Genomic DNA, 24,524 nt, shown 5'->3' with positions numbered 1-24,524 from the left:
GCTGGCTCTGGGGTCAGTGTGGGTCTTTGGTGGAGAGCTGTGCAGATGCTTTTTATTCAGCTGGCAGGAACTTGGTGAGCCCTGTGTCCAGCTCGCACTCATGCTCCTGGGATGGTGAGGGGACTGCAGGGTGGGGTCCCTGCTCCTTGCGGCCTGTCTCACAGTAAACAGTAGAGTCCCCTTGCTGCCCCTGAGGACAGGCACAAATCCAAGCTCCAGAAGGTAGACACTACCCACCTCTCTCTATCTTAATAAGGGTATGGTTTCATGGGTGTTTGCATTTGTCAAAATCCATCTACCTATATATTTAAGAATGATACATTTCAATATACAAAAACTACACCTCAATACAAAATGCAAAAGCAATTACACTTATGATGATGAAAGCTTGTCATTTTCTTGTAGATGTGTCCATTTCTGCTCTATATACTTTGATGCTATGTTATTAGGTGGCTTCAAATTTAGAATATTCCTGGTGAACTGAATCTTTCCTTCTTTTCTACATACACATACATGTCCTCCACACTCATTGTTATATGTTTCTTTTGTCGTTGTTTTGTCTAATCTTACATTTGCAGTGCTTAAACATCCAGACCTCTGGGTCAGGTTTACACCAAATTCCAGGAAGGGCTCATACAGAGACAGATCCACCTGCATGTGACTGACAGAAAGTCCCTACTCTCATGGCTTGGGTGTTCTGCTCAGAACCCTGCCAACATTTGTTCCAGAGTGCCAAACAAATGCTCCACCAAAAATCTGAAGAAAGTGAAGGAGTGGGGGATTTTATAGGTGCTCACACCCCAAATCAGGAATCAAGGAAGGCTTGTTAATTAGGCCATACGCTACATGTGAACTAAGCAGAAAAGATTCAAAGTGATGCAGCAGAGCATCTCAGTAGGCTGGTAGAGCACAGAGGCAGGGATTCCTGGGAAGCCTGGCATTTAGTGCCAGGAAGGAAGGAGAGGAGGGGAGGGCAGAGAAGGGAATGGGAGGGAGAAAGGAAGACTCACACCTTAAAGATGGATTCTACACTTACGCACAGCGGAGAAAATTCTGTAACTTTATGGCGGTTAAGGTCTGGTAGTAGAGACGGTAGTGGGAGGAGGATAAGGGGTAGGGAGGAGGAGGGGAAGGTTGCTGCTGCCCCAGCTTCAGGAAGTAGAGATTTAGGTAGCCAGTGGCTGAGACTGCGCCACACAGGGTTTTTTGAGGCTTGGACTCTCTTCTAGCCTCGTGGCACCTGCAGAAAGTGCCATTTGAAGCGCCCGAACCCTGAATGAGAAGACTTGGTAGAGGCGAGGTGGTGATGGTGTGGGTCTTGGGTCACCGTTGGAATTCGCATCCTCCAAACCCAACATTATAAAGCTGACTGAACCCAAGCAGCAAACGCCGGTTTCACGCTACCTGCTCTGTCACTCACTGGTCGGTGGGCCTGGCTCCCCCAACCTCAGGGCGTTATCCGTCAAATCAAAGAAAACGCGAGAGGGACAACTAGCAGCCTTCTGATTGGCCGACTCCTTTTTGCTTTCCAGTCAATCACTGCAAAATGCACCACACTGCTTCCTATTCTCTGGTTCCCGGGACAGCTATGTTAGAAAGAGGGATGTAAACCTTGCCATTGCCAAACAATATCCCTTCCTTTCCTCCTCCGCCGCTGTCTCCTAGCATGTTATCTCAATGAATACAAAGACGTTTATTTTCTCCACAAAACGAGGGAGTTAGCACAATGTGAGAAATCTGCGTTTAGGCGGTGAGATGAGAAGAAGAGGTTCCCTTTTCTCCCTGTCAACTTCTCAAACCAGCAATCGGGCTCAACACGGACTTCCGCTATTCAGGAGACTCCTGGGCCCAGTCTATGGCAAAGGGAGAGAAATTTGCAATGACTTTTGGTCCCTCGCGGCCCCCGTAGCGTCCCTGGTTACGGAACCCCTAGTAACCGCCCGCCCCAGGCCACACCAGCTTCCCCGCCCCGGGCCAGCGCTGGCGCTCAGGCCTCGGCGGCGCGGTGATGGAAGCCTCGCACCGAGCGGCGAAGCTACCTGACTCCAGTCTCCAATTACCGGTTAATTCCAACACCGGAGCGCAAGCCGCCAAGTACGAACTCGACGATTCTTTAGAGGCCCTGGCGACAGCGGCGGCGGCGGCGGCCTTGGAAGAGGTGGAGGAAGAAGAGGCGGGGAAGGCAGAGTGGTCGGCGCCGGCGTCGGTAAGGTAGGGGCGGGGCGTGGACTGGGACTGGGTGCCCGCGCTTCGTAAACTGAGCGGGTCGGAGTTCGGACCTTGCTGAGGAACCGCGTGGGAACGCGGTGTCCTGTCCGGATCTCCCCCTCACCTTCCCCCACGAAAAATACCCCGAACAGAGACGTTGGAAAGTCTTTCAATATTCACCAAAGAGATTGTTGTAAAAATTTCTTGAAGAGTATTTCTATTATTCTGTTTCTACAAAGTACAGAACTGCTTACGCTGAATCTCTTGGGATCGGATACCCCCCCCCCTTTTTTTTTTAAACTTAAGTAAAACTAATCTACTCCAATAGTTGATAAGCCATAAAAAACTAAAGTGAATCAGCTTTGCTGTCAGGTATATCTCGTTATTGCCTTAAGGTCTTTGTTATTGGTGGATCTGACACAATACGTTAGAGGCAAAGGTTTAAAACCATCAAGAATTACGTGAATAGACCAGACATATACATATATGTGTATACGAGAAAAGTACATTACCGAGGTTTTTCCTGATAGGCTCTTCAGGGTGGAATGAAACAGTCCTTTCACTGATAAGTTTTCATTGTCAAATGTGTGCGGATACCTGTCTACCAGGGGAGGGCAGAGTCTGCCGTCTGTTCTATTGACTTAAAAGATGGGAACCTTGAATTTAAACTAGCAATCTGCACAAATAATGCTCCTTACTCTCAGTTAAATTTTATTCATATCATAGGTCCAAAACTTCTCAGACACAAAACGTTATGGAATAGGGTTAATAGAATCACTGGGTATTTTGGGATTCTTATTAATCTGCACTATAGCTGTTTGTGAGAAAATCTGTGACAGCACCTTTTATGGTCAGTATTTCATCAACTGACAAATACTACTCATGGTTATCCATAGCAAGGCAGATTGAGATCAAGAACATGAATCAGGGTAAGATTCCTAGAACCACTTTTATTCATGATAAAACTTGCTCTCAATACAAGTTACAAAAGTCAACAGAGGAGGCAAAGGAATGGAGAGAGGAAAAGATTTGAATGGAAGAAAAGGACTTGGAGTCCTGGGTTGGGATCCAGGTTCTGCCACTTGCTAGATAACATTAGCACTTAACTTCCTTAATCTATTTTCTTTTTTTGTAAAAGAGTAATAATTAGCACTCTCTTTTTTGTCTTGCCTGTGTTGTTTTGAGAATCAAATGAGAGAATGTGTGTTACGTCTAAAGAACAGTTTATATAAATTCAAAACAATAGTAGTAACTGCCAGCAAGACTCACCCAAAGATTAAATTCTGCTCTGGTTTGCTGTGGTAGAGAAGTCAGTCATTTCTATACTTGTAGTTATACTTCCCAAGTGTCCTATTAAATTGCAATGTGTATTTGAAATGGTTACTTTAGAAGAGATTAATTTACCCAATAAGCTAATGTTGAAAAGGCTAATGTTAAAAAAAAAAAAAAAAGGAAAAGATAGAAAAATAAAGAGAAAAAGAAAAGAGGGAAGAAAGAAAAGAAGGAAGTCTTGTGAATTTGGACTGTCTGTGAGGAGTCCAGAAGCAAACCTGGATAGGCAGCCACAGAGGAAATGGGGCAGCAAGAAGAAACCCTAAAAAGGCAGGAATGAGAGAGTAGGATCCAGGCTTTGTCTTCTTCACAGTTTAACTTGGGTCTCTAACTTGATTTTCAAAAATTAATTTATCTCAACTTTATCATCTATAAAATGTAGTCAGTTCAAACACAGTTCCACCACACAAGACTGATTCAAGAACCAACTGCAACAATAGGCTGTTGGTTTTGCCAAAGTCAGACTACCCCCATACCCCTTGTCATGTTGGTCACTGAGCTTCATTTCCTGGGGTGTGGAGAGTTAGGGAGATGTCAGTTCTTAGGCCTTGTTAGGTGGTTGATGATGACATGAGTAAAGTAATATTGTATAACTTGCATTTAAAATTTCACTGCATTTCCTAATGGGGTGGCCTTCTGTTTCCCAGCAAATATTGAGCATTTATTGAGTGCTAGTCAATGACTTTACAGTGGTGAATGAAGCAAACATAGTCCCATTCTCACAGAGCTTCCAGTCCAGTGTGGAAGTTAAGAAAAAAGAATAATCAAATGATTATAACACAAGAAATATTGGGTAAGAAGTGAATAGGGTACTATGATTAAAAAAGAAATAGACGTGGCTCAAGCGGTTGAGTGCCTCCTTCCCACATGGGAGGTCCTGGGTTTGGTTTCTGGTGCCTCCTAAAAAAATCAACAAGCCAAACAAACAAAAAAACCAACTCAGGGAAGCCAATGTGGCTTGGTGGTTGAGTGTCCACTTCCCACATACAAGGTTCCAGGTTCAATCCCCAGCCCTCGGTACCACACACACACACACAAAAAAAAAAAAAAAAAAAGGAAGATGGAACTTACTTAAATGAGGTGGTAACTTTTAAGTGATGTTGATGGATGAGAAAGAGCAGGCATTTGAAGAGTGGGAATGGAAAGAACATTCCAGGCAGAGGCCCTAGTTGGGAAGGGAAGGAGCTTTGTGTGCTTAAGAATCTGAAAGAAAACTAGCAGGACTGGAAAAGAGAGAGGAGGAGAGGTAGGTGGGCCCTGATTATACGGGCCTTCTTGACTAAGGTAAGGAACTTAGATTTTATTCTAGGAGCAGTAGAAGGTTGTTGAAGGCTTTTAAGAGATGTGACACATTCCTATTTACATTTTTGAGAATTCCCTCTGATAGCTTTTTGGAGAGTGATGGAAGGGTTGAAGAAGTGGAAGTAAGTAGATAGGTTAGGAGGATGTTGCAGTAATTCAGGTGTGATAAGTGATAGCTTGGACTTTGGGTCCAGGGGGATAGTGAGAAGTGGATAGATTTCTCTAGAATGGACAGGACTTATAGTTGGAGTGAATGTGAGGGCCAAGGCAGAGGAAGGAATCAAGACTGCTCAAACCATGTTTCTAAGTTTGAACCTCTGCCTGTTAGGTGAGGCCATTTACTGAATTTGGGAAGACTGGGGGAAGAATAAGTTTGGGTGGGGCTTAGGGATCAAGGTTTCGGTTTTGGACATGGTAAGTTAGAAATGCCTGTGAAACATCCATTCGGGCCTATGAGACTGGAGTCCTGTGGCACTGGGCTGGAGATTTATATGGCGAGTTTTCAGCATTTTTAAAACCACAAGAATGAGTTCACCCAGGGAGGGAGTGCAGAGAAAGAAGAGAAAGGGCTTGGTATGGGGCTTTTAAGAACCTCAACATCTAGCAGTCAGGTAAGTGAAAAGGGGCGAAAGAAATTAAGGAACAGCTACTATGGTAGAAGGAAAATTATAAGAGTGTGGAAGTCTCACATTTATTGTTTTTAACAATGAGGGGAAGTGTCTGATGCTGTTAAGAGAGGGAATATTTCGTCTCTGAAACAGGAGAGAAGGAGAAAAGTGACACAAAAGCAGGTCTTTTTTTGGGTGGAGTGGATGTGGCTTAAGCAGTTGAGTGCCCACCTCCCACATGGGAGGTCCCAGGTTCAGTTCCTGGTGCTTCCTAAAGAAGACAAGCAATGAACAGACAAGCAGACATTGAGCGAAAACAATGAGCAGACAATGAGCAAAAACAACTACAACAACAACAAAAAAAAACAAGCAGGGAATGGATGTGGCTCAAGCAGTTGAGCAACTGCTTCCCACATGGGAGGTCCTGGGTTCAGTTTCCATGCCTCCTAAAGGAAAAAAAACAAGCAGAAACGAGCAAAGCAATGAGCAAACAGACGTGGGGGCCATCTCAGGGATGGGGGAAGCAGGTAGTTTTGTATATAAGGAGATGAAAGAACCTTCCTCTGATGGCTTCTATTTTTTTAAAGAAATAAAAGTCAGAATTATCAATCGGCAGCTGGGGAGCAGGAGCAAAAGTTAGAGGAGGAAGGCAAAGGTAGGCAGTATTGCTGGGAGAGTGGGAAAGCCATTTTCCAGAAGGAACAAGGGGGTGCCTGGCAGGCCAAGTAACCCATTTGAAATTTTCAAGCGTTAACTTATGATTAATATTCATAAAACATTCTTTTTTTAGGTACCAAAGCCAGTAATCGAACTGGGGATTGATTCCTCATAATCAATCTCTCAACTGCAAGTCACATTGTCTCCCCTGAGTTGGTTTTTTCATTTTTTGCTTATTGTTTGTTTTGTTTTTAAGAGACACCAGGAACTGAACCTGGGACTTCCCATGTGGAATGCAGGTGCTCAACTGCTTGAGCCACATCCGCTCCCCCTTTTTCTTTTTTTAATTTACATTTCATTTTATAAATAGTTCATGAATACTTTCTCCTTTTAAAATACTAAATGTTATAAGTAAGGATAGACCCTTTTATCTCTCTCCTCCAAAAGAATATCCAGATACCCCCATCTCCGTTGGTGGCCACTGTTTTGGAGTCAATACATATATATTCTTCCACACTTTTTTCTATGCTCCTATGTTCATGCTATATAAATATGTGGTAGCATTATATATAAATAATATATATACATTTTATATATATATAGTGTTCTACAACTTGCTTTTTTTTACTTATCAATAAATACCTCTGTAGTTTAGCCATGTTAGTATATGTAGATTTGCCTCATTGCAGAATAGTGACTAAAACTAGACGACTACAACATAAATACTTCTTTAAGTGTGCTGATTGCTAATGAAAAAACAGGTGCTGGGAGGATTCACCATCTAAATGGGTCAAGCCAGTCTAGGGAAGATTATCCTCTAATCTAGCAGCTACATTTATAGCATTCCACAAAAATCCAGACAGCTAAAGGAAAGGGTACTCTTAGAAAATAATGTCCTTGGCCTAGGCCATCTATACTAAATGTTTTCTTCTGTGTGGAGACAATTAAAGATGAAATTAGAATGGGAAGCCACTTGTTAACCATTCATCTGTTTTATTTAAAATACTGTTGGGATCACTGTATCAGCTTATATGAAAAGTTCAAGCTTGTGCTAACAGTATTAAGCTGCAAATGGAATAGATGCTATGCAAAAGTCATTGCATACTCATCCTTGTATATCTGAGTTTTTCCAGGTCCTTCTATGAGGAGTAAAAAAAGTTGAATCTTATTTGTGCAAGTGATCGCTGTAAGGCATTATTTTAAGAGATGCTCTAAAAGAATGAAAGGAGAAAACATAGATGCTTATGTCTAAAAACAGTTCTTTGGAATATCTGCCCCCTGTGATAGTTAAAGTTTTTGGAAAATAAGCCTTTTCCTTAATACTCAGTAGACTATAGCTCTTTAGAGCAGCCAACATTTCTTTGAATGATTCTGACCTCTGTGAGGGAATTTCTGTCCTCTTCCCTTGATGGAAACTTAAAATTTTTCTTAACTGTACATTCATTCATTCAACAGCCATTGTTTGAGCATGTGCTGTTTGCCTTCTCACAAGGTCTCTAGACATATTTACCCGCCCATTTGCTGGACATCTCTATCTGGTTTCCCCACCATCCCCTCAAATTCACTGTACCCTAAGGCAGAGCTTAGCCATAGTTCCCTAAAATACTCTCCTTCCCTGTGTTCCCTATATTAATGAATGACAGTTTCATCATCTACCTAGACAGCCATAACTCCAAACAGAAAATAAATATTTTCAATTCCTTGTCCCCAATCCAGGCTGTCATCGAGTTAGTGTTCAGCCTCCTAAATCTCCCAAGTCAGCCCCGGTGCTCGTGCCCCGACGCTGCTCCCTCTAATCCAGACCTTTGTGTAGCCCACTAACTGCTGCCTCCTCACTTTCCTTCAGTCCACCCTTCTTGTTACCGGAAGAATCCTTCTGACTATTCCTGACCAAGCTACTGCCCTGCTTCACATCCCCCAGGGCTCTCCATGGGGTAAAGGCCAGCCTGGCCCCCTGGGCTCTTGGTGGGGGCCCTAGACTTGCCTTTCTCACCTTGTTTCTCTGCCACTTCTGCTCTATGAGCTCTCTTCCCACCCCGTTCAGAGCTGTTTACATCTCTGAGCATACCAGGCCTGTTCCTACTAAGCATGCTGGTCCTTGTGGCTCAAAAGTCTTCCCAGCCTTGGGAGGAGCATGGTATGTCTTTGGAGACTTAACAGTCTTTGGATTGAATTCCAGTCCTGCTTTTTACCAGCTATGTGACTGCAAGCAGATTACCTAACTCTTCCAAGCCTCAGTTTCCTCATGGAGAGCAGTTCCTGCCTAGAAGTCATGCTGGGGTCATATATAATGAAGGCTCTTGCACTGTACCTTGAATTTATGTCTTCCTTTTTCATTGATTTGTCTTTATCCAACTTTATGTATACAGTCTGGCTCACTTCTGTACAAATTCTACCTCTTCTTTTCCCTGCCCTGGTTAGGATCAGACATTCCTTCTGGGAGCTCTCAGCATCCTGGCACTTCTGATATGGTGATATCTGTGATCATGTCTCTGTCTCCCTGTTCAGCTAGAGAGGAATCAGCAGCTCAGGCAGGAATCAGGGTTTCTGTCTCCTTCAAAGTCTCCCATCAGTTATTTGCTTATATGTTCTCTCCCAAACTAGCGTCTCAAGGACAGGGTTTCTATCAGATTTGTTGTTGTTGTTGTTGTTGTTGTTGCTGCTGTTGTTTTTGGTGATTTGTATTTTTTCAGCAGCCAGGTGAATGCAGATGTCTCCAAATATTAATATTTCATGAATCAGGAAATTAGCAAAGTACACATCCAAGAGCTAAGAAGGTAATGGTGAGGAACACATACACAAACAGTGAAAGAAATCAGAAAATTCCCTTAAATAAGTTGTATAACATAAATAAACATTTCTCTGATTCATAGATTTGTTAACAACAAATTTCTACATGTCAGTTTTATTAAGGAAGAATTTCCCCCCATTATTTTCTCTAAGTTACCTGCACTGATACATCATAGGCCTCTTGTACATTGTTTATAGTCCATTTTTAAAACTCTCCCTATATAACTGTTATATACAATTGAATCTCTGAATTTCCTTGCTGGGAGAAGCTAAACAAATTTATTTTCTAGAGCTTTTCATAATGTATCTATAATATTCTGTAGCAAATATACTTTTAAAAATTTTGTGTCTATTCCAGGCAGTAGGCTAAATTTAAAACCATGTTCAGCAGATCTTTATGTATAGTATCATAGATGTGGCAGACTTTTATGCAGTGACATAGATAATTTCAACTGTTTCTCAACTGAGAAAATATTTTAAATGTTATATTCATGGAGAAAATGGGGTTTTACCTCTTTAAGTCCAGTTAGACACTCCTGGACATAGACTAACTATAACCACGTACAATCCTCTCTGCCTTTGCCACTCCCAGAATTACCATTACCCATGGGAGCTACTGCTCTTTTTGCCCACAGGAGCTCCTGCTTGGAAAGTCCCTGCCACTCCCTCACATTCCCTCCTGGGGTCTTGCCCACTGTGGGGAGTGTGTCTCCCTAGCTCCTTCATGAGCCATCAAGAACTCTGTCACCCCAGGACCCCCTTACCCCAGTCCCCTACCTTCTCTCAACTGGCACACCCTCAAGTCCACACTGCAGGAGCCCAGCTCAAGAGAGGGTGCTGGCTGTGTTTGTTTTGCAGCAGGAGAAACTGTGTTCCTCTTCATCTTAGTTAAAACTTACAACTCAGAATGAGGCTCCTTATGAAAAGAGGATGATTTTTGTTCTATCTTATTACAGTGTGAATAAAATGTGTTAAATACCTTTGTAGGTTGATCTGGGAATCTAACCATCCTTTATTTTCTGGCAACTTGATCTATTTTGTTTTTAATAAAGCATCATGAGGGGAAATTGTATAGAGCCCACCAGTAACTTGTACTGTTGTTCATATAAATTATATGTGCAGGGAAACGGACTTTGGCCCAGTGGTTAGGGCGTCCGTCTACCATATGGGAGGTCCGCGGTTCAAACCCCGGGCTTCCTTGACCCGTGTGGAGCTGGCCATGCGCAGCGCTAATGCGCGCAAGGAGTGCCGTGCCACGCAAGGGTGTCCCCTGCGTGGGGGAGCCCCACGCGCAAGGAGTGCGCCCGTGAGGAAATCCGCCCAGCGTGAAAAGAAAGAGCAGCCTGCCCAGGAATGGCGCCACCCACACTTCCCGTGCTGCTGACGACAGCAGAAGCGGACAAAGAAACAAGATTCAGCAAATAGACACCAAGAACAGACAACCAGGGGAGGGGGGGAAATTAAATAAATAAATAAATCTTTAAAAAAAAATAAAATAAAATAAATTATATGTGCAGAGCCCACAAGTAGTGTATAACCTATTAGGTGGCCTCTTTAAGAAACATCATTCAGGTCCATGTCAACTTAATTTGCCTTTCAGTTCTAAACACCATAACAGATTTGTTTCTTCTCCCCTCCCACCCAGGCTGATTTTGACACCAACTTTTCTGGGGTGGATGAACAAACACCTATAAGCTATGAGGACTTTGTGAACTTGTCTGATATATACCGCTCTAATGAAGAGTATTTCAGGAAACTGGAAGAGCTGAAGGCTGCACACATGGAAACTATGGCAAAGTTAGAGAAAATGTACCAGAATAAATTAAGTTTAAAGGGAGTTCAGCCAGTGGTTATCAGAGAAGATGCTGCTAGTACCTCTTCCAGGTAAGTTCATACACAACATTATTTGTAGACTAAAATAAAATATATTTAAAAGTGAAGAACAAAAATATTTCAGACTGTTTTCCCTCAAATTTCCCTTAACTCTCTTAATGATTAATGGAGGTGGGATTTTATTCAAGATATTTAATGGCTTATCAACCTACTAGGTGACTTCTTGCTTTAAGAGTCTTTTGGTGTACATTTTGGTCTTTTCTCTCTAAGTCACCACTAGTGTAACTGTAGGCATGTATCAAAATAGTCTGGGCCATTAAAAGGATGAAAATTTAAAGCTTAATTTTAAAAGCCTTTTGTAATATGTGTATTAACTTGAACTCCTTAAAGATATAGTACAGAGAGTTCAGGATTAGGAGACAGAAATCTTAATTCATCTTTTCAAAATGGCCTATAATTTCAAGACCCATTTCTGTTGTAAACTTGCTTGCTTTCAAACCTGAGGCAAATCCCTTAACTCATTCAGTCAGTCCATGCTCATCGTGCATCTCCTATGTGCCAGACTTTGCTGGGCCCTGAGAAGTCAAGTCAAATACAGGATGCCCTCACAGAGCCCTCAAGGAACTCAAAGACTAACTAAGAACCAAAAATTGCAAGACAACATTTTGTAAGGGTGTAGTATGGAGATAGAGAAAGAAGCAGTTGATCAGGCTGAGGTATCAGTGGAGGGAGGCAAGCAGGGAAGTTTCCACAGAAGGGTAACATTGCAGTTCAGTCTTGAAGGAGGAGTAGAGGGACCATAGATGCAGGGGCGTGGAGTGGCCTTCTGGGCATCAGAATCCCTGAATGCAAAGGCACGGCCACATGAGAAGTGGTGTGTGTGAGGAAGCTCACATAATCAAATATGACTTAAGTGATGGTGACTGGGAGGTGGCAAGAGGTGAGACTGGAAAAGTAGGCAGGGGCCAGACTTTATAATCTACACTATGTACAAATGAGGAATCATTGTTAAGTTTCAAGCAAGGACTTATGGACAGATATATGTCTTAGGAAGGTGACTCTGGAAAAAGTGTAGAGAAGTCAGTAGAGGTCAGATGCAAAGAGCCTCTAGTTTCAGCCCCTGTAAAATTAGGAAGTCGAACTAGATAATCTATAGGCTGACTGCCAACTCTATTTTACATAAAAGCAATGATTTTTACAAACCCTGCCCTGCTCCTGTCTTCTAACTGATTATACCCAGATATTAGAAAATATGTAACTCTATCTTAATTTTTATATTTGACCACATACAATTGAAAGTGTAACGTTATTCTTCTTACTTAGATCTGTATCAGAAAAAAACTTTTGTCACCCTGAATCTTCAATGCCATCGCATTCAGAGCTTGATTTAGGCCAGTCTTCCTCCTTGTCTGAGTCTTCCTCTGAAGACGAGTTGCCCAAACTAGAAAAGGAGTACATCCAGGAAAACAAAATGATGACCTATGCTAAGGAGCTCATCAACAACATGTGGACAGACTTTTCTGTTGAAGATTATCTTCAGCATAAAGATCCCGACTTCCCAGCAGTAGAAAAAATAAGGAAAAAACCCAAAGAATGGGTGCCAACGATTACAGTACCTGAACCTTTTCAAATGATGATTAGAGAACAGAAAAAAAAAGAAGAGAACATGAAATCCAAATCAGATATTGAAATGGCACACAACCTATTAAAAAACCAAGATGATGATGCAGAGTGTCAGAAGAAATTCCGAGCCAATCCAGTCCCTGCATATGTCTTTCTCCCCCTTTATCAGGATTTAGTCAAGCAAAATGAAGAACGGAGGAGGTATATGAAGGAGAAGAACAAAGAAGCTCTTTTGGCCTCACAAAAGCCATTTAAGTTTATTGCTAGGGAGGAACAGAAGCAAGCAGCCCGGGAAAAGCAGCTGAGAGACTTTTTAAAATCTAAAAATAAAAGAAATCGATTTAAAGCCAGACCTATTCCTCGATCTACTTATAGTTGGAGTGTCAGTGACAGGTTAAAAGAAGAAGAGCGCTATAGAAACTTTGGGAGGCAACTGAGAGCCCAAGAACTTTCGCAGAATTCGTCCCCTCTGCCAGGTAGGCCAGTTCATGGAAGTCTTGGTACAAGGAAACCCAAAAGTTCTGAAGAGGCTGAAAAGTTGAAGGGTAAACATAAGGTCAGGAGCCAGACTCCTGATTTTGAAGACATTCCTGAGAAGTATCAGAAAAACCTCTCAGATCATAAATGCCCGAAACTCCTGACAGTTTGTGAACCATTTGATCTTACTGCATCACCACACTTAGCCTCTAAAAGGGGGAAAATTTTGGCAGACATTAAAGCAGATGAAGAAAATTTAAAAGAAACGCGTTGGCCTTATCTGTCTCCAAGGCGCAAGTCGCCAGTAAAAGGTGCAAGTGCAAAGCCTATGCCCTGTGGCTTCAGCCCTCCTAGGCCCACCGAATCTTCCAGAGGAAGAGAAGAAGCCATAAGGTAAAGAACTGACTCATGGTTGCTTAAAATTGTGTGGCATTCTGTTCATTTTATCTTGGTGAATTTGAAATCATTAAAAAATTACTTTTGTATCTGGGAAGATGTTTTACTATAGAATATAAAACCTCTTGCCAGAGGGTATTTCTCCAAGAAATGTATTTTCTATTTTATGTCTCTTTGGGGATAGAGAAGGTTACAAGTCGGCCTGTTGCTTTTGAGTGTCACAAGTCAGATCCTTCTCAAAAGGTTTGCTTTTTTTGTCTTTTTTCAACCTCTGAATTATCCCATGTTGAATCTTTGCTAAACAACATTCTCATTGGCTTAAAGTGAATTAAGCCTTAGTTTGTTGCCCTCAGGAGATCACTTGAGGAAAAGAAAATGTTGGAAGAAGAGAGAAATCGGATACTAACTAAGCAGAAGCAAAGAATGAAAGAATTGCAGAAACTCCTGGCAACCCGGGCTAAGGCTTATGACTCACACCAGAGTTTAGCTCAAATGTCTAAATCCAGAGTAAAATCTCTCAGGTATCATGGAAAGAATCCTAAACCTCCAGACCATTGGTTTTCAAACTTTTTTTTTTTAATCAGTGGATACTAATACAGAAACAGATTAAGAATGGCATTCACACTTTATTTTATGGATTCACATTACTGTCAGTTACTTATAGTCAGCAGTGAGAATCATGAGGTCATTTTGATGAACAGGAATGTTTTATATTGGGGCCATACTTGATAGTTGTAATCTTCTATCAGCATCTAATCTTTTTCTTTATTTATTTTTTATTGTACAGTACAGTATTGAGGGGAAAAAAATTTTTTTTAGAAGGTACCAGGAATTGAACCTGGGACCTTGTACATGAAAAGCAGGTGCTCAAACCACTGAGCTATACCTGCTCCTCAGTATTGAGGAAAATTTTGATGCATAGAGATAAAACTTTTTTTTTAACAGCTTGCTGTGTAATCACAGAAAACTCTTCAATAAACAGCTATGTCAAAGAGTTTTGTTCCAAGATCGGCATGAAGTTTGATAACCCAAATTAACACAATCTTGGGCCCCTGTGTATTCATGTTAGTGTGCATGTTTTGCATTTTGTTAGTTTTAGTATAGAACCCCTATACCCCCTTCATAGAAAACTAGAATTCTGAAGTACAAAGTTTGAAAACTAGTGTTCCAGAGGAACATTTTTACGTTACACATAAAAATGTTCATGTTTCAGTAGGGGAGTATTCCCCCATAGCTGGGTAAGTAATATGATTTATTAATTGCTAATAATCTGATTTATAAGACTCAAAAGTACATATATACTTATATATATTTGATTTAATTACAATGTATGTTCCTTTATAATGAAGCATAATTCCTTTGATAAAACTTAATTCGATGAGCTTGAGTCAAAACTCCTTAGAAAAAATTACTCACCCTTAGAAAGTAAACTGGCTTTATATAACACCATAATTACCTTTCTGTATTATAATGTTTTCTCTAATCCATGAAATCATATTACCTTGGTACATATATCTTACACTAAAAAAGTAGCATAGCTTCTTGAGAGAGTCTTGTCTAAAGAATAAATACATTTATGCTGAACGGAAGTATTTTGGTTCCTGATCCTCTTTATATTATGTTCTCAATCTCCCCAGACCTGGTCCCATTTGATTAACTTTGCCACCAACCTATAGGAGATCCCACTTAGGGGAAAAAATAAGAGCAAGGTCTTGTTTTGAGGAAAAATCTTTTAAAGAGAAGATATCTAATTTGAACCAAGTTTTCTTAGTTTTATGCACTGACAACTTAGAAATGAGATAAGAGGGCATTCATTCATCTCTTCAGGCCAGTCTGAAGCCCCTTCATACATTACGCCTTGAAGATTTCAGAAATCCGAAGTACCCACACTGTTTAAAGTTAAATGTATGTTCCCAGAACCTAGGATTTTTAAACTTTTTAAATTTTTTATTGAAGTATATATTCATACATGAACACGCATAAACAATAAGTGTATAGTAAAGATTGTGAACTTACAAAATAAACATATGTAACGTCACACAGGGGTCTCATACGTCATCCCTCCACCAACACTTTGCATTGTTGTGAAACATTTGTTAACAAGCTATGCAAGAGCATCGTCAAAGTAGTTGTCCTAAATGATATTGCAGGGGCAGATCCTGGACGTTGTATGTCCTGCCATAGCCCACCTCATGTACTGGGGGAGAGTGTAAACTACGACGTAAACTGTTGTCCATGTGGCGCAGCAGTGCTCCAGGGTGTAGTCACCAAGTGCAGTGATAGGTGCCACAGTGATGAGGGAGGTTGTTGATGTGGGAGGAGGGGGGCATGGGGGGTATATGGGAACCTCTTCTATTTTTAAATTTAATGTTTCTATGTATTTTCAAAAAAATAAAATAAATTGATGGGGGTAGGGGTGGAGAGTGGGGTATGTGGGAACCTCTTATGTTTTTAAATGTAACATTTTGTATGATCTATTAACTTTAAAAAAAGATAATTTAAAAAAATTACTACCAACTATAGTCCTTAAGAACCTAGGATTTTTAATTTTCCTTTCCTTGGAAATACACCTGCCTAAAAAAGGAATAGTGGTAAACTGTGCTTATAAATAAATTTCTGATTTGTCATATAGACTGTGTTATCTATGCAAGTTCTTATTTCTTAGATGACCTTTTAAAATTCCATTCCTTTTATTTAATTTTAGAAAGAGTGAAAAGGAAAGAATGAGAGAATACAGCAAAGAACTAGAAGAAAGAGAAGAAAAATTGAAAATGAGGCCGTTATTATTTGAAAGAGTTGCTCAGGTTGTGTTCGTTGGAATTTAAGAGCTTTCATCAACTTTTTTTTTTTTAACATCTTCAGGTCCTAATTATGCAGTCCATTTTTCTTAGGTTATATAATTTACTGAAACACTATTGTTTCTATGACAACTTCAAACATCAGCCAAGTAAGTGATTTTACTTAAAATCTGAGCAATGAGTCTTGTTGATGAGACACGTAAGCATGATAAAGAACATACTGTTTAGCTAATCATTCTTAAAATAATATTTCACAACCTCTTTTTAATGGCTGGACTGTTTTCAGTAACAACTTGGCCAAGAATTAATATGAGGCTTCATGATATGATTTGGAGGTCTTTGAAGAATTAAAAGATGAAACAGAATGGCTAATTGAATCAGATTTATTTCTGCTAGTGTTTTTGAAGTGAGTCTATAATTTTCAATTTTATACACACTTACTGAAAAATCTTTCTTTTTATAGGAAAAACAAGCTAGTGTTCGGGACATTGGATCTTGATTTTACTAGATTTACCCTCAAATTTACTATCTTTCCCTTATGGGGAGTTTGTCAATTACAGGTCCTCTTTTTTCTCCCCTTAAGAAAGAAGTTTGTATAGTTTGCATGGTTTAACAATAGGGAAAAAATCACTGGAGTTTACAGGTGCTATGTTGTAAATTTCAAGCTGTTACAGTTGAACTATAGATCATTGGAGCCTCCTGCCAGCACTAACCCGTGACTGATGAGTATAGACAGGACTTTCTGTGACTCACTAGGACAAAGGGCCTTGGGTGAATCTACACATTACAGTCTCTCATAGTTATGTCATCCATCCTTTTACTTACTGACTCAGAAATAATATGTAATGCTTTTCACTTTACTTTTTTTTTTTTTTTTTAGATTTTATTTTATTTATTTATTTCTCCCCAACCCTTTGTTTGCCTTTGCTGTGTCTGTTGTGTGCTGGTCTTCTTTTTAGGAGGCACCAGGAACCAAACCTGGGACCTCCATTGTGGAAGGGAAACACCTAATTGCTTGAGCTGCCCTCTACTCCCTGCTTTGTTGTGTCTCATTGTTTTCCTCATATCTCTTGTTGCATCAGCTCACCATTCCAGTCCCTCACGTCAGCTCACTGTCTTGCTTGTCCTCCCTAGGACACCAGGAACCAAACCCAGGACCTCCCATGTGGTAGGCGGGAGCTCAATCGCTTGAGCCACATCTGCTTCCCTGATTTTTTTTTTTAGCACCTCAGTTTCAACTGTGAATGAAAAAAGAATCATTATAAGCTGTTCTCCACTATACAGTATAAAGTGATTAACTTTTAACCCAAAATAGTTCTCTCCAGCTCTGAACTGCAGGTTTTTATGCCAACTTGTCTTATGTACATGTCTGCCCAGATTTCACATAGACATCTTCCATTCACCTTGCAAGTAGATCTTTCCCCTTGATTTCCTGTTTTGGTTGGAAGAACAATTTAGTTGATGGGGAGCCACTTTTCCTCCTGGTTCAGTTGTTCACCAAAAGACCTGTCAAATTTTCTTCCTAAATAATTTTTGGGTCTGCCCTTCACTGTCATTAAGGCCTATATGCGGGGTGAAACCTCTATTATTTCCTATCTGAATTATGATACTAGTTTGACTAGTCTTCTTATCTTGCTCTTTACAGACCTACCCATTCTCTTGTCACTTTGCCATTCCCATTCCCTTGCCAACATGTTCAGCCTGGGTAGCCAGTAATAGCCCCTGCTAACAGCGGCAATCATGCATTCTCACTGATTCCATTTGTCCTCCTTTTCAGTGAATGTTATCAAGGAGTCTTGTCATTGATTTCTCCAAGGCTGTGAGGTAGATCTCCCCATAGTAAAGATGAAGACACAAATTCAGAGAAGATGAGTAATTCTTAGGTTTTATAGTTAGTAGATGGTGAGATTGGGATTGCAACCCAAGTTGATCTGCTTCCAAAGCCCATGTTCTGAACACTAAGCTGCCCTGCTTGCTTCACAGATAAATCCATGAGCCTTAGCAGGGTATACAAAATCCTCTAGGATCTGATCTCTGTTACCTCTTTAGTCTCTCCCCCACTGCACTTCCTTTGCCCTCCCACTTCCCCACTCAATTTTGTACACAACACACCCTTATGCTTACCTTTTACTTTCAGGCCATACCAGATTACTCATTTCAAACTTAAAGTTTTTATTCATGCTGGTTCCCTAACCACCCTTAGAGCCTCTTTCTGTCTTTACCTAAGACCCACCGGTCTTTCATGCCCTAGAGCGTAATCACTCCTTCCATTGTTTCCTCTGGCTGGGTTGGGGGTCCTCTCCTCTATGTTCTTTTCGTATGTGTACACACCTCTGCATTTGCTCCTACCGCATTGTGTGAAACGACCTGTTTAATAGTCTCTCTTCTCTTCTAGCTAATTAACTTTAAGGGTGGTGGTAGTTAAACTGTTGTTTTTCCAGTACCTACCACATAAGACAATGCCTGGCACAGAGGAGATGTTAATAAACATTTGTTGAACCAGAATGTAACAGCTATGATCAAATAGAGCCAGATAATGGCCTTATAGCTCCTCTCTTGGGTTAGCCCAGGCCAAGAGCACTACCCTAACATTTTAGTGAGCAGTTTCCCTGCTGCGAATTTCCACTATTTCCAAGCATCAGAGAAAATGTGACAAAATAAATGATGTATATAAAATTAAACCCATGTAGAAATGTTAAATGCTGAAAACATAGGTTAGTTTCATAGCTGATATTTCTTCTGCCACTGTTGAGTCATATATGCTGTTCCCTCCCCCCCAAAACCTCTTCTCTCACCAAGCACCTCCCACCCCTCATGAGAGAGATCACAAGTTAGATGTTCAGTAATTATTTATTAAATAAATGAAAGATTTTAACTAAACTTTTGGACATTAAACGTATTTTTTCTCTTCAAACTGAAGCACTGATTATAAACAAACTTTCATCTTCACCTGTTATTTTAGTTTTTGGAAGTTTCTGGAACAAACAATAAAGGTAATTTTTTCCCAGAGTCTTTGATGGTAAAATGAAATAACCATACACTTATTTAAACTGTTTCTTTTATCACATAGTCTTTACAATTCTTTTGCAGGGTGAGATGCAGGGTAAAGTGTTTGTTCCACTTAGGAAAAATTACACAATGTTTGCCTTGATGGCAAATATTAAAATGTGATGATACAGAGTCTGTAGCAGTGAATCACCATTACTTGGTTTTGTTAACGTAAATTAGGGCATGTTTTCTTGTATCTACTGTGCTGTGAATATTGCTGCTAAATAGTAGCTGCTACTCAGTAAATTCACTCGCTTCATGTCTTACCCATTTATAAGTGTTAACTGTGGTGTGATTACTGTTGAGTTATCCTTAGCAGAGTATGCCTTGATCCGTTTCAGAACCACGTTGTCCTGTTTGTTGGACATTACAGTGTTTATTCATTGAGTAGATGAAGTCTTACTAGCACTAACTTTGATTAGTATCATTTTAATCTCTACTGTTTGATATTTAATTTGCTTAACTTAGAATATGCTATTCTTAATGCATTCAGACTTAGGGTTGGGGTTTCTCCATTCTGTTTTACAGGCTATAAAGCACAGTTCTTATTTTCCAACTTAGCTCCACATTAGAGAAATCAACGTGGTGGAGTAGAAGGGCCCAGGAAAGGTCAAGAGACTTGATTCTACCACTCACCAGCCTTGTAACCCCTTGGCAAACCATTTAACCTCTGGGGGTCTTGGTGTCCTCTTTTGTTAAACATGGGGGTTGAACTAGGTGTTTTCCCCTTCCCTTTCCAATATGGGATGGAACTGGGCCATTTCTAGTCACCTTGCATTAGTTGGAAGTGCAGAGAGCAGTTCTTGGTCCTGTACTAGTTCAGATCTACCTTAGGAGCTAAAACCAAAATAGGACCTGTAATCCCAAGTAGGCAAAAGCCGAGCCACTAACATGAACCCCAGTCACTTGCGGATCCATAAAACCTGTGGTCTTGGGAACATGATGAGTTCCTGTTGGCTCTAAGTATAAGAGGGTCATCACTAATCCCCACAGTTCCCAAAGCCAGAAAGTGACATTCCAGAGATTTGAAGCCAGTGCTAAATTCATGTTCTTCTCACTGCATACCTTGCTTCCTCTCTAGAGTAAAGATAAGAACACTGATGATTTTATCATCTTTAATGCATTGGAGATATGGCTTGTAGAGAGTGAAAATCATGGGAACAGAAGTGACTCAAGCGATTGAGTGCCTTCTTCCCACATGGGAGGTCCCAGGTTTGGTCCCTGGTGCCTCCTAAACACCAAACAACAAGCAAACAAATGAAAAAAAAAACAGCTCAGGGGAGCTGATATGGCTCAGTGGTCGAGCACCAGCTTCTCACATACGAGGCCCAGGGTTCAATCCCCGGTGCTGGTACCTCAAAAAAAAAAAAAGAGTAGAAATCATAGTATGTATATGAAAGAACCCTGTCACATCTACTATGGGAACTTATTTTCTTACTGACTTTTCCAGATACCTTTATATAGTTATAAAAGCCCATAAAAACATAAGTTCAGTGTAAAGAATATTTATAGATAAAATCCTCATGTGGCCATCATCCAATCCAGCTTAACAAGTAGAGCATTGCCAGCACCCCAGGAACCCTCAGTGTGCCCCTCCCAGGTCACAGCCCTTTACCTCTCCTTTAGAGAGGTATTCTATTCTATTCTAACTTTTGAGATAATTTCCTTGTTTTTCTTTGCAGTTTATAACCTATCTCCAAACAATATACTTAATTTTTTTTTTTAATCTGTTAATTTCGAAATAATTTCAGATTTACGGGACAGTTGCAAAAATAATACAAAACCTATACAAGAGAACTCCAAACATATCACTCTCCATCCTGCAGACCCAGATCCACCAACTTTGAACATATGACCACATTTGCCATATCATTCTATCTACCCATCCATCAATACATCTACCTCTATCTATGTTGTGTATTTTCTAAACAGTTAAGAGTAGGTTGTATACATCATGCTTCTTGAATATGTACTTCTTTGAACATTTCCTAAGAACAAGGATTTTCATTTATGTAACTTCTTTAAGGACAGTTATCAAGTTCTGGAAATTTAATATTGATATAAAGCTTACAGTTTAATATTCCATTTGCATATGACCCAGTGAATGTCCTTTGGGGCCTTTTCTTTTCCATTATTAGATCTAGTACAGGATTTAGTTGTCTTCTTTCTTTAGGGTTTTTTTTTTTTTCCAATTGTGGAAACACACAACATAAACTTTCCCTTCTCAACCACTCCTAAGCATTGAATGGGATTAGTCATATTCACAATGTTGTGTTACTCTTACCACCATCCATTACTAGAACTTTCCCATGTAGTTTAGTTTTACCTGTTTCTGAACTTTATACAAATCAATCATACTATAGTACTCTTTTTTATTTTTTTATTTTTGAGATACTAGGTACCTCCTAAGTGGGACCCAGACCTCCTAAGTAGGAAGCTGATGCTCAACCACTGAGCCACATCACTTCCCCTGAGTTGGTTTTTTCATTTGTTTGTTTCTGTTTTTAGGAGGCACTGGAACCAAACCTGGACCTCCCATGTGGGAAGCAGGTGCTCAACTGCTTGAGCCACATGCACTCCCCAGCTTTGCTTTTTTTGCTCAGTATTCGTGAGACCCACTGATGTTGTGGTGTTTAGCTATAGTTCATTCATTCTGAGTGCTTTATTTTACTCTATTATATGAACAGACCACACTTTATCTATTCTATTAAAGGATATTTGGATGGTTTCCAGCTTGGGGCTATTGCAAACAGTACTATTCTGAATTTTCTTGTACATGTCTCCTGGGGTATGTATGTAGAAGTTTCTCTAGGTATATGTACCTAGGAGAGAATTTATGGTCATAGGGTATGCATATATTCAACTAGGATTGTTGAACTTAAATTTTCAGTGGAGCTTTAACCCATAAATCTTTTATGGAAATTTGAAATCTTTTTTTCTCATCTAAAAAGGTTTGTCTTTCCTATAGAAAAATGCAAGAATGGCAGCAGAAAGGCATTATTCTAACACCTTAAAAGCACTAGGAATATGTGATGAGTTTGTTTCAAAGAAAGGCCAAAGACGAAAAATATTTGAGTACTTCAGCAATCAAGAGGTGAAAAGTTTCACTGAAGATAAAGAAAGGTAACATGTCATATGTCTGAATGGTTTACTTTTGAAAAAAAAGTCTTACCTGTAGGAAAGCATACGACTTGTTTTGTGCTGTTTTTTAAAGTCTTTTATCTAATGGAACATTTGTGAACTACTGTAAAACATGTTTATATTTTAACATGTGTTGACACATTCAAAATATTACACAATAATGACATAATTTGTTTTTTAAGACATAATAATCTAGATTTCTGACTGACATCAATAACAAAAATAACAACATGCTTTCAAAATGAAGTTTAAAGAGTCAGTTACTCAAATTGGAAATAAAATAATTCAGAGGAGTCCAGTTGGCACTCCTGTTCAATTTTCTGGATAACAAATTGAAACTCATACACTTGAGGAAGACTGACTACATGATGGCATACATTTACAAAGAGTTTGTTTACCTTTAAAGCAAATCTTTTTTCCTTTCAAATTGATGAATTTCTTCCCCTAGCTATAATGAAGAAAAGGTAGCAGAAAGAGAGAACGGGGAAGAAAATTATTTTATTGATACCAACAGCCAGGATTCTTGCCAGGAAGAAGAGGAAGCCAATGAAGAAAGTGAAGAAGAGAGATCTGTTGAATGAAACTGAATCAGCAAGGCCTCTTCCCTGTGCCCTTGCTTTTTGTTGTTTGCAGCATCAGGTTGTCATCATCTCTTGTGGTGTTAGAGCATGTGTGGAAACATCTTTGCTATGTGCAGGACTGTGGAGCAAAGTCATCTGTAGCCTGAAAAGGCCAAATCCATCTGATTGGTTGTTTAGTCAGGTAGAGTAAGGCTTTGCCTCTTCAGTTTTACTAGTAACTACTTAAGGTGTCTGTTTGCACCTTTGACCTTAAAGTGTCTGATAATCATAGCTGTCACAAACTGAGTAATTATAAAAATATACATTACTTAAAGTTTTTTGATAGAAAAATGGCTTAATATTGAGAGCAGAGAGAAGTATTGGCCTTTGGCGATTTATCTGAAATTTTTTTATGGAAAGTGAATCAAATCAATAAATATTTTAAAACTATATTATTTGCCCATTTCTTTTTCTCAGACATACATCTCACATAGTGAGTTCTCAAACTTATTTTGTTCAGTATTTTAAGCTTCTCAACTGAACCATTAAAAATGTAATAAAACATATAAAACTAGATACTTGCAAATTTATATTCATTTCTGCACTGAGAATTTATTCTTAATTATCCATGCCGTCATCACTTTTTGTTGATCCCGTTTAGTCCAAATTATTTTTGTTATGTAAATTACTAGGAAAGTTTTCATACTAGTAGTGTTTTTTAACTCTGTGTATTATGGCAAATGGAAATAATTATGGCATCTGTGAGTTATATAATCTTAAATAGAGGTAAATATCAATCCTGTTTTATGGATAATGAAATTGTTCATAGTAACTTGTCTATAGCAAGTTCCAAGGTAATTCATATTTAACTCTTTAATGCTAGACCCAGTTGTACTCAACTTTTTACATGTTATTGCAAACACACATTTTTTCTCTGTTTCTTAAATTAAGTTTATAGATCATACATTTTTCTTCTTTAAGCAATTTTTTGCTTTTAAAATTCAAACCAATCATAAAGATGTGATATGGTAAGATATTTTCTTTTCTAAAAACAATTGATATCCTTTAAAGAGGATGAACTAATAAAGGTGTAATAATAGCAGTAATTCCCAGCTGACAATTAAATGAAGAAATTGTTATTTTTTTTATCAACTAGAGCAAATGTTAACTTGTAAATCCTTTTGTACAGTTTATGTTAAACTATTCATCATTAGATTGTAAACTTCTTAAAAGTTGGCACCATTTTAAAATTCATCTTTGTAGCTCCTTAATATTTAGCACAGGATTGTGCATGTGGTAGGTACTTAATAAAGATTGGATGAGTGAGTAGATAAATATGGTTTGTTTGTTTTTATTTATTTTTTAGGAGATACCAGCGATTGAACCCAGGACCTTGTACATGGGAAGCAGGTGCTCAACCACTGGGCTACACCTGCTCCCCTAAATATGGTTTTGATAATGTTGACAGTTACTTTATTTATTTATTTTACCCCCCCACACCCATGGCTTTTTGCGTGCTGTCTGTTCTCTGTGTCCACGTGCTATGCATTCTTCTGTGTCTGTACTAATTTTTTATTTATTCCCCATCCCCCCATGGCTTGTTTGCTGTGCATTCTTCTGTGTTTTTGCTTATCTCCTTTTTTGTTGTGTCACCTTGCTGAGTCGGCTCTCTGCAGTGTTTGTGGGCTGGGCAGCACTCCATGGCATCTGGGCAAGCCTGCCATCACAAGGAGGCCCCGGGACATGAACCC

At 39.6% G+C, this 24,524-nt stretch overlaps 1 protein-coding gene across 2 annotated transcripts; it reads left to right on the top strand.

Annotated features, from left to right (window-relative positions):
* Window positions 1–1,937: 1,937 nt before the first annotated feature.
* FAM161A (FAM161 centrosomal protein A) lies at window positions 1,938–24,108 on the top strand. 2 transcript variants are annotated; one of them, XM_004476532.4, is made up of 7 exons: window positions 1,938–2,206; window positions 10,543–10,781; window positions 12,054–13,223; window positions 13,580–13,747; window positions 15,931–16,030; window positions 22,041–22,195; window positions 22,662–24,108. In XM_004476532.4, the coding sequence occupies exons 1-7, from the start codon at window positions 2,009–2,011 to the stop codon at window positions 22,792–22,794; spliced, it is 2,163 nt and encodes a 720-aa protein (XP_004476589.2). In that variant the 5' UTR covers window positions 1,938–2,008; the 3' UTR covers window positions 22,795–24,108. The 2 variants fall into 2 exon arrangements, with proteins under 2 accessions (XP_004476589.2, XP_004476590.2); XM_004476533.4 differs by lacking the exon at window positions 13,580–13,747 and having other exon boundaries at window positions 1,939–2,206.
* The last annotated feature ends 416 nt before the right edge of the window (window positions 24,109–24,524 follow it).

This window comes from Dasypus novemcinctus, chromosome 17 (genome assembly GCF_030445035.2).
Source record: "Dasypus novemcinctus isolate mDasNov1 chromosome 17, mDasNov1.1.hap2, whole genome shotgun sequence".
In the NCBI taxonomy this organism is placed as follows: Eukaryota; Metazoa; Chordata; class Mammalia; order Cingulata; family Dasypodidae; genus Dasypus; species Dasypus novemcinctus.
This window is presented reverse-complemented; position numbering and strand designations above follow the sequence as displayed.

Coding starts and splice junctions, on each gene's coding strand:
- FAM161A (XM_004476532.4), top strand. CDS start 2,009: ATGGAAGCCTCGCACCGAGCGGCGAAGCTACCTGACTCCAGTCTCCAA. Junction 13,224..13,579: donor GGAAGAGAAGAAGCCATAAG/GTAAAGAACTGA, acceptor TGTTGCCCTCAG/GAGATCACTTGAGGAAAAGA. Junction 13,748..15,930: donor TCCAGAGTAAAATCTCTCAG/GTATCATGGAAA, acceptor ATTTAATTTTAG/AAAGAGTGAAAAGGAAAGAA.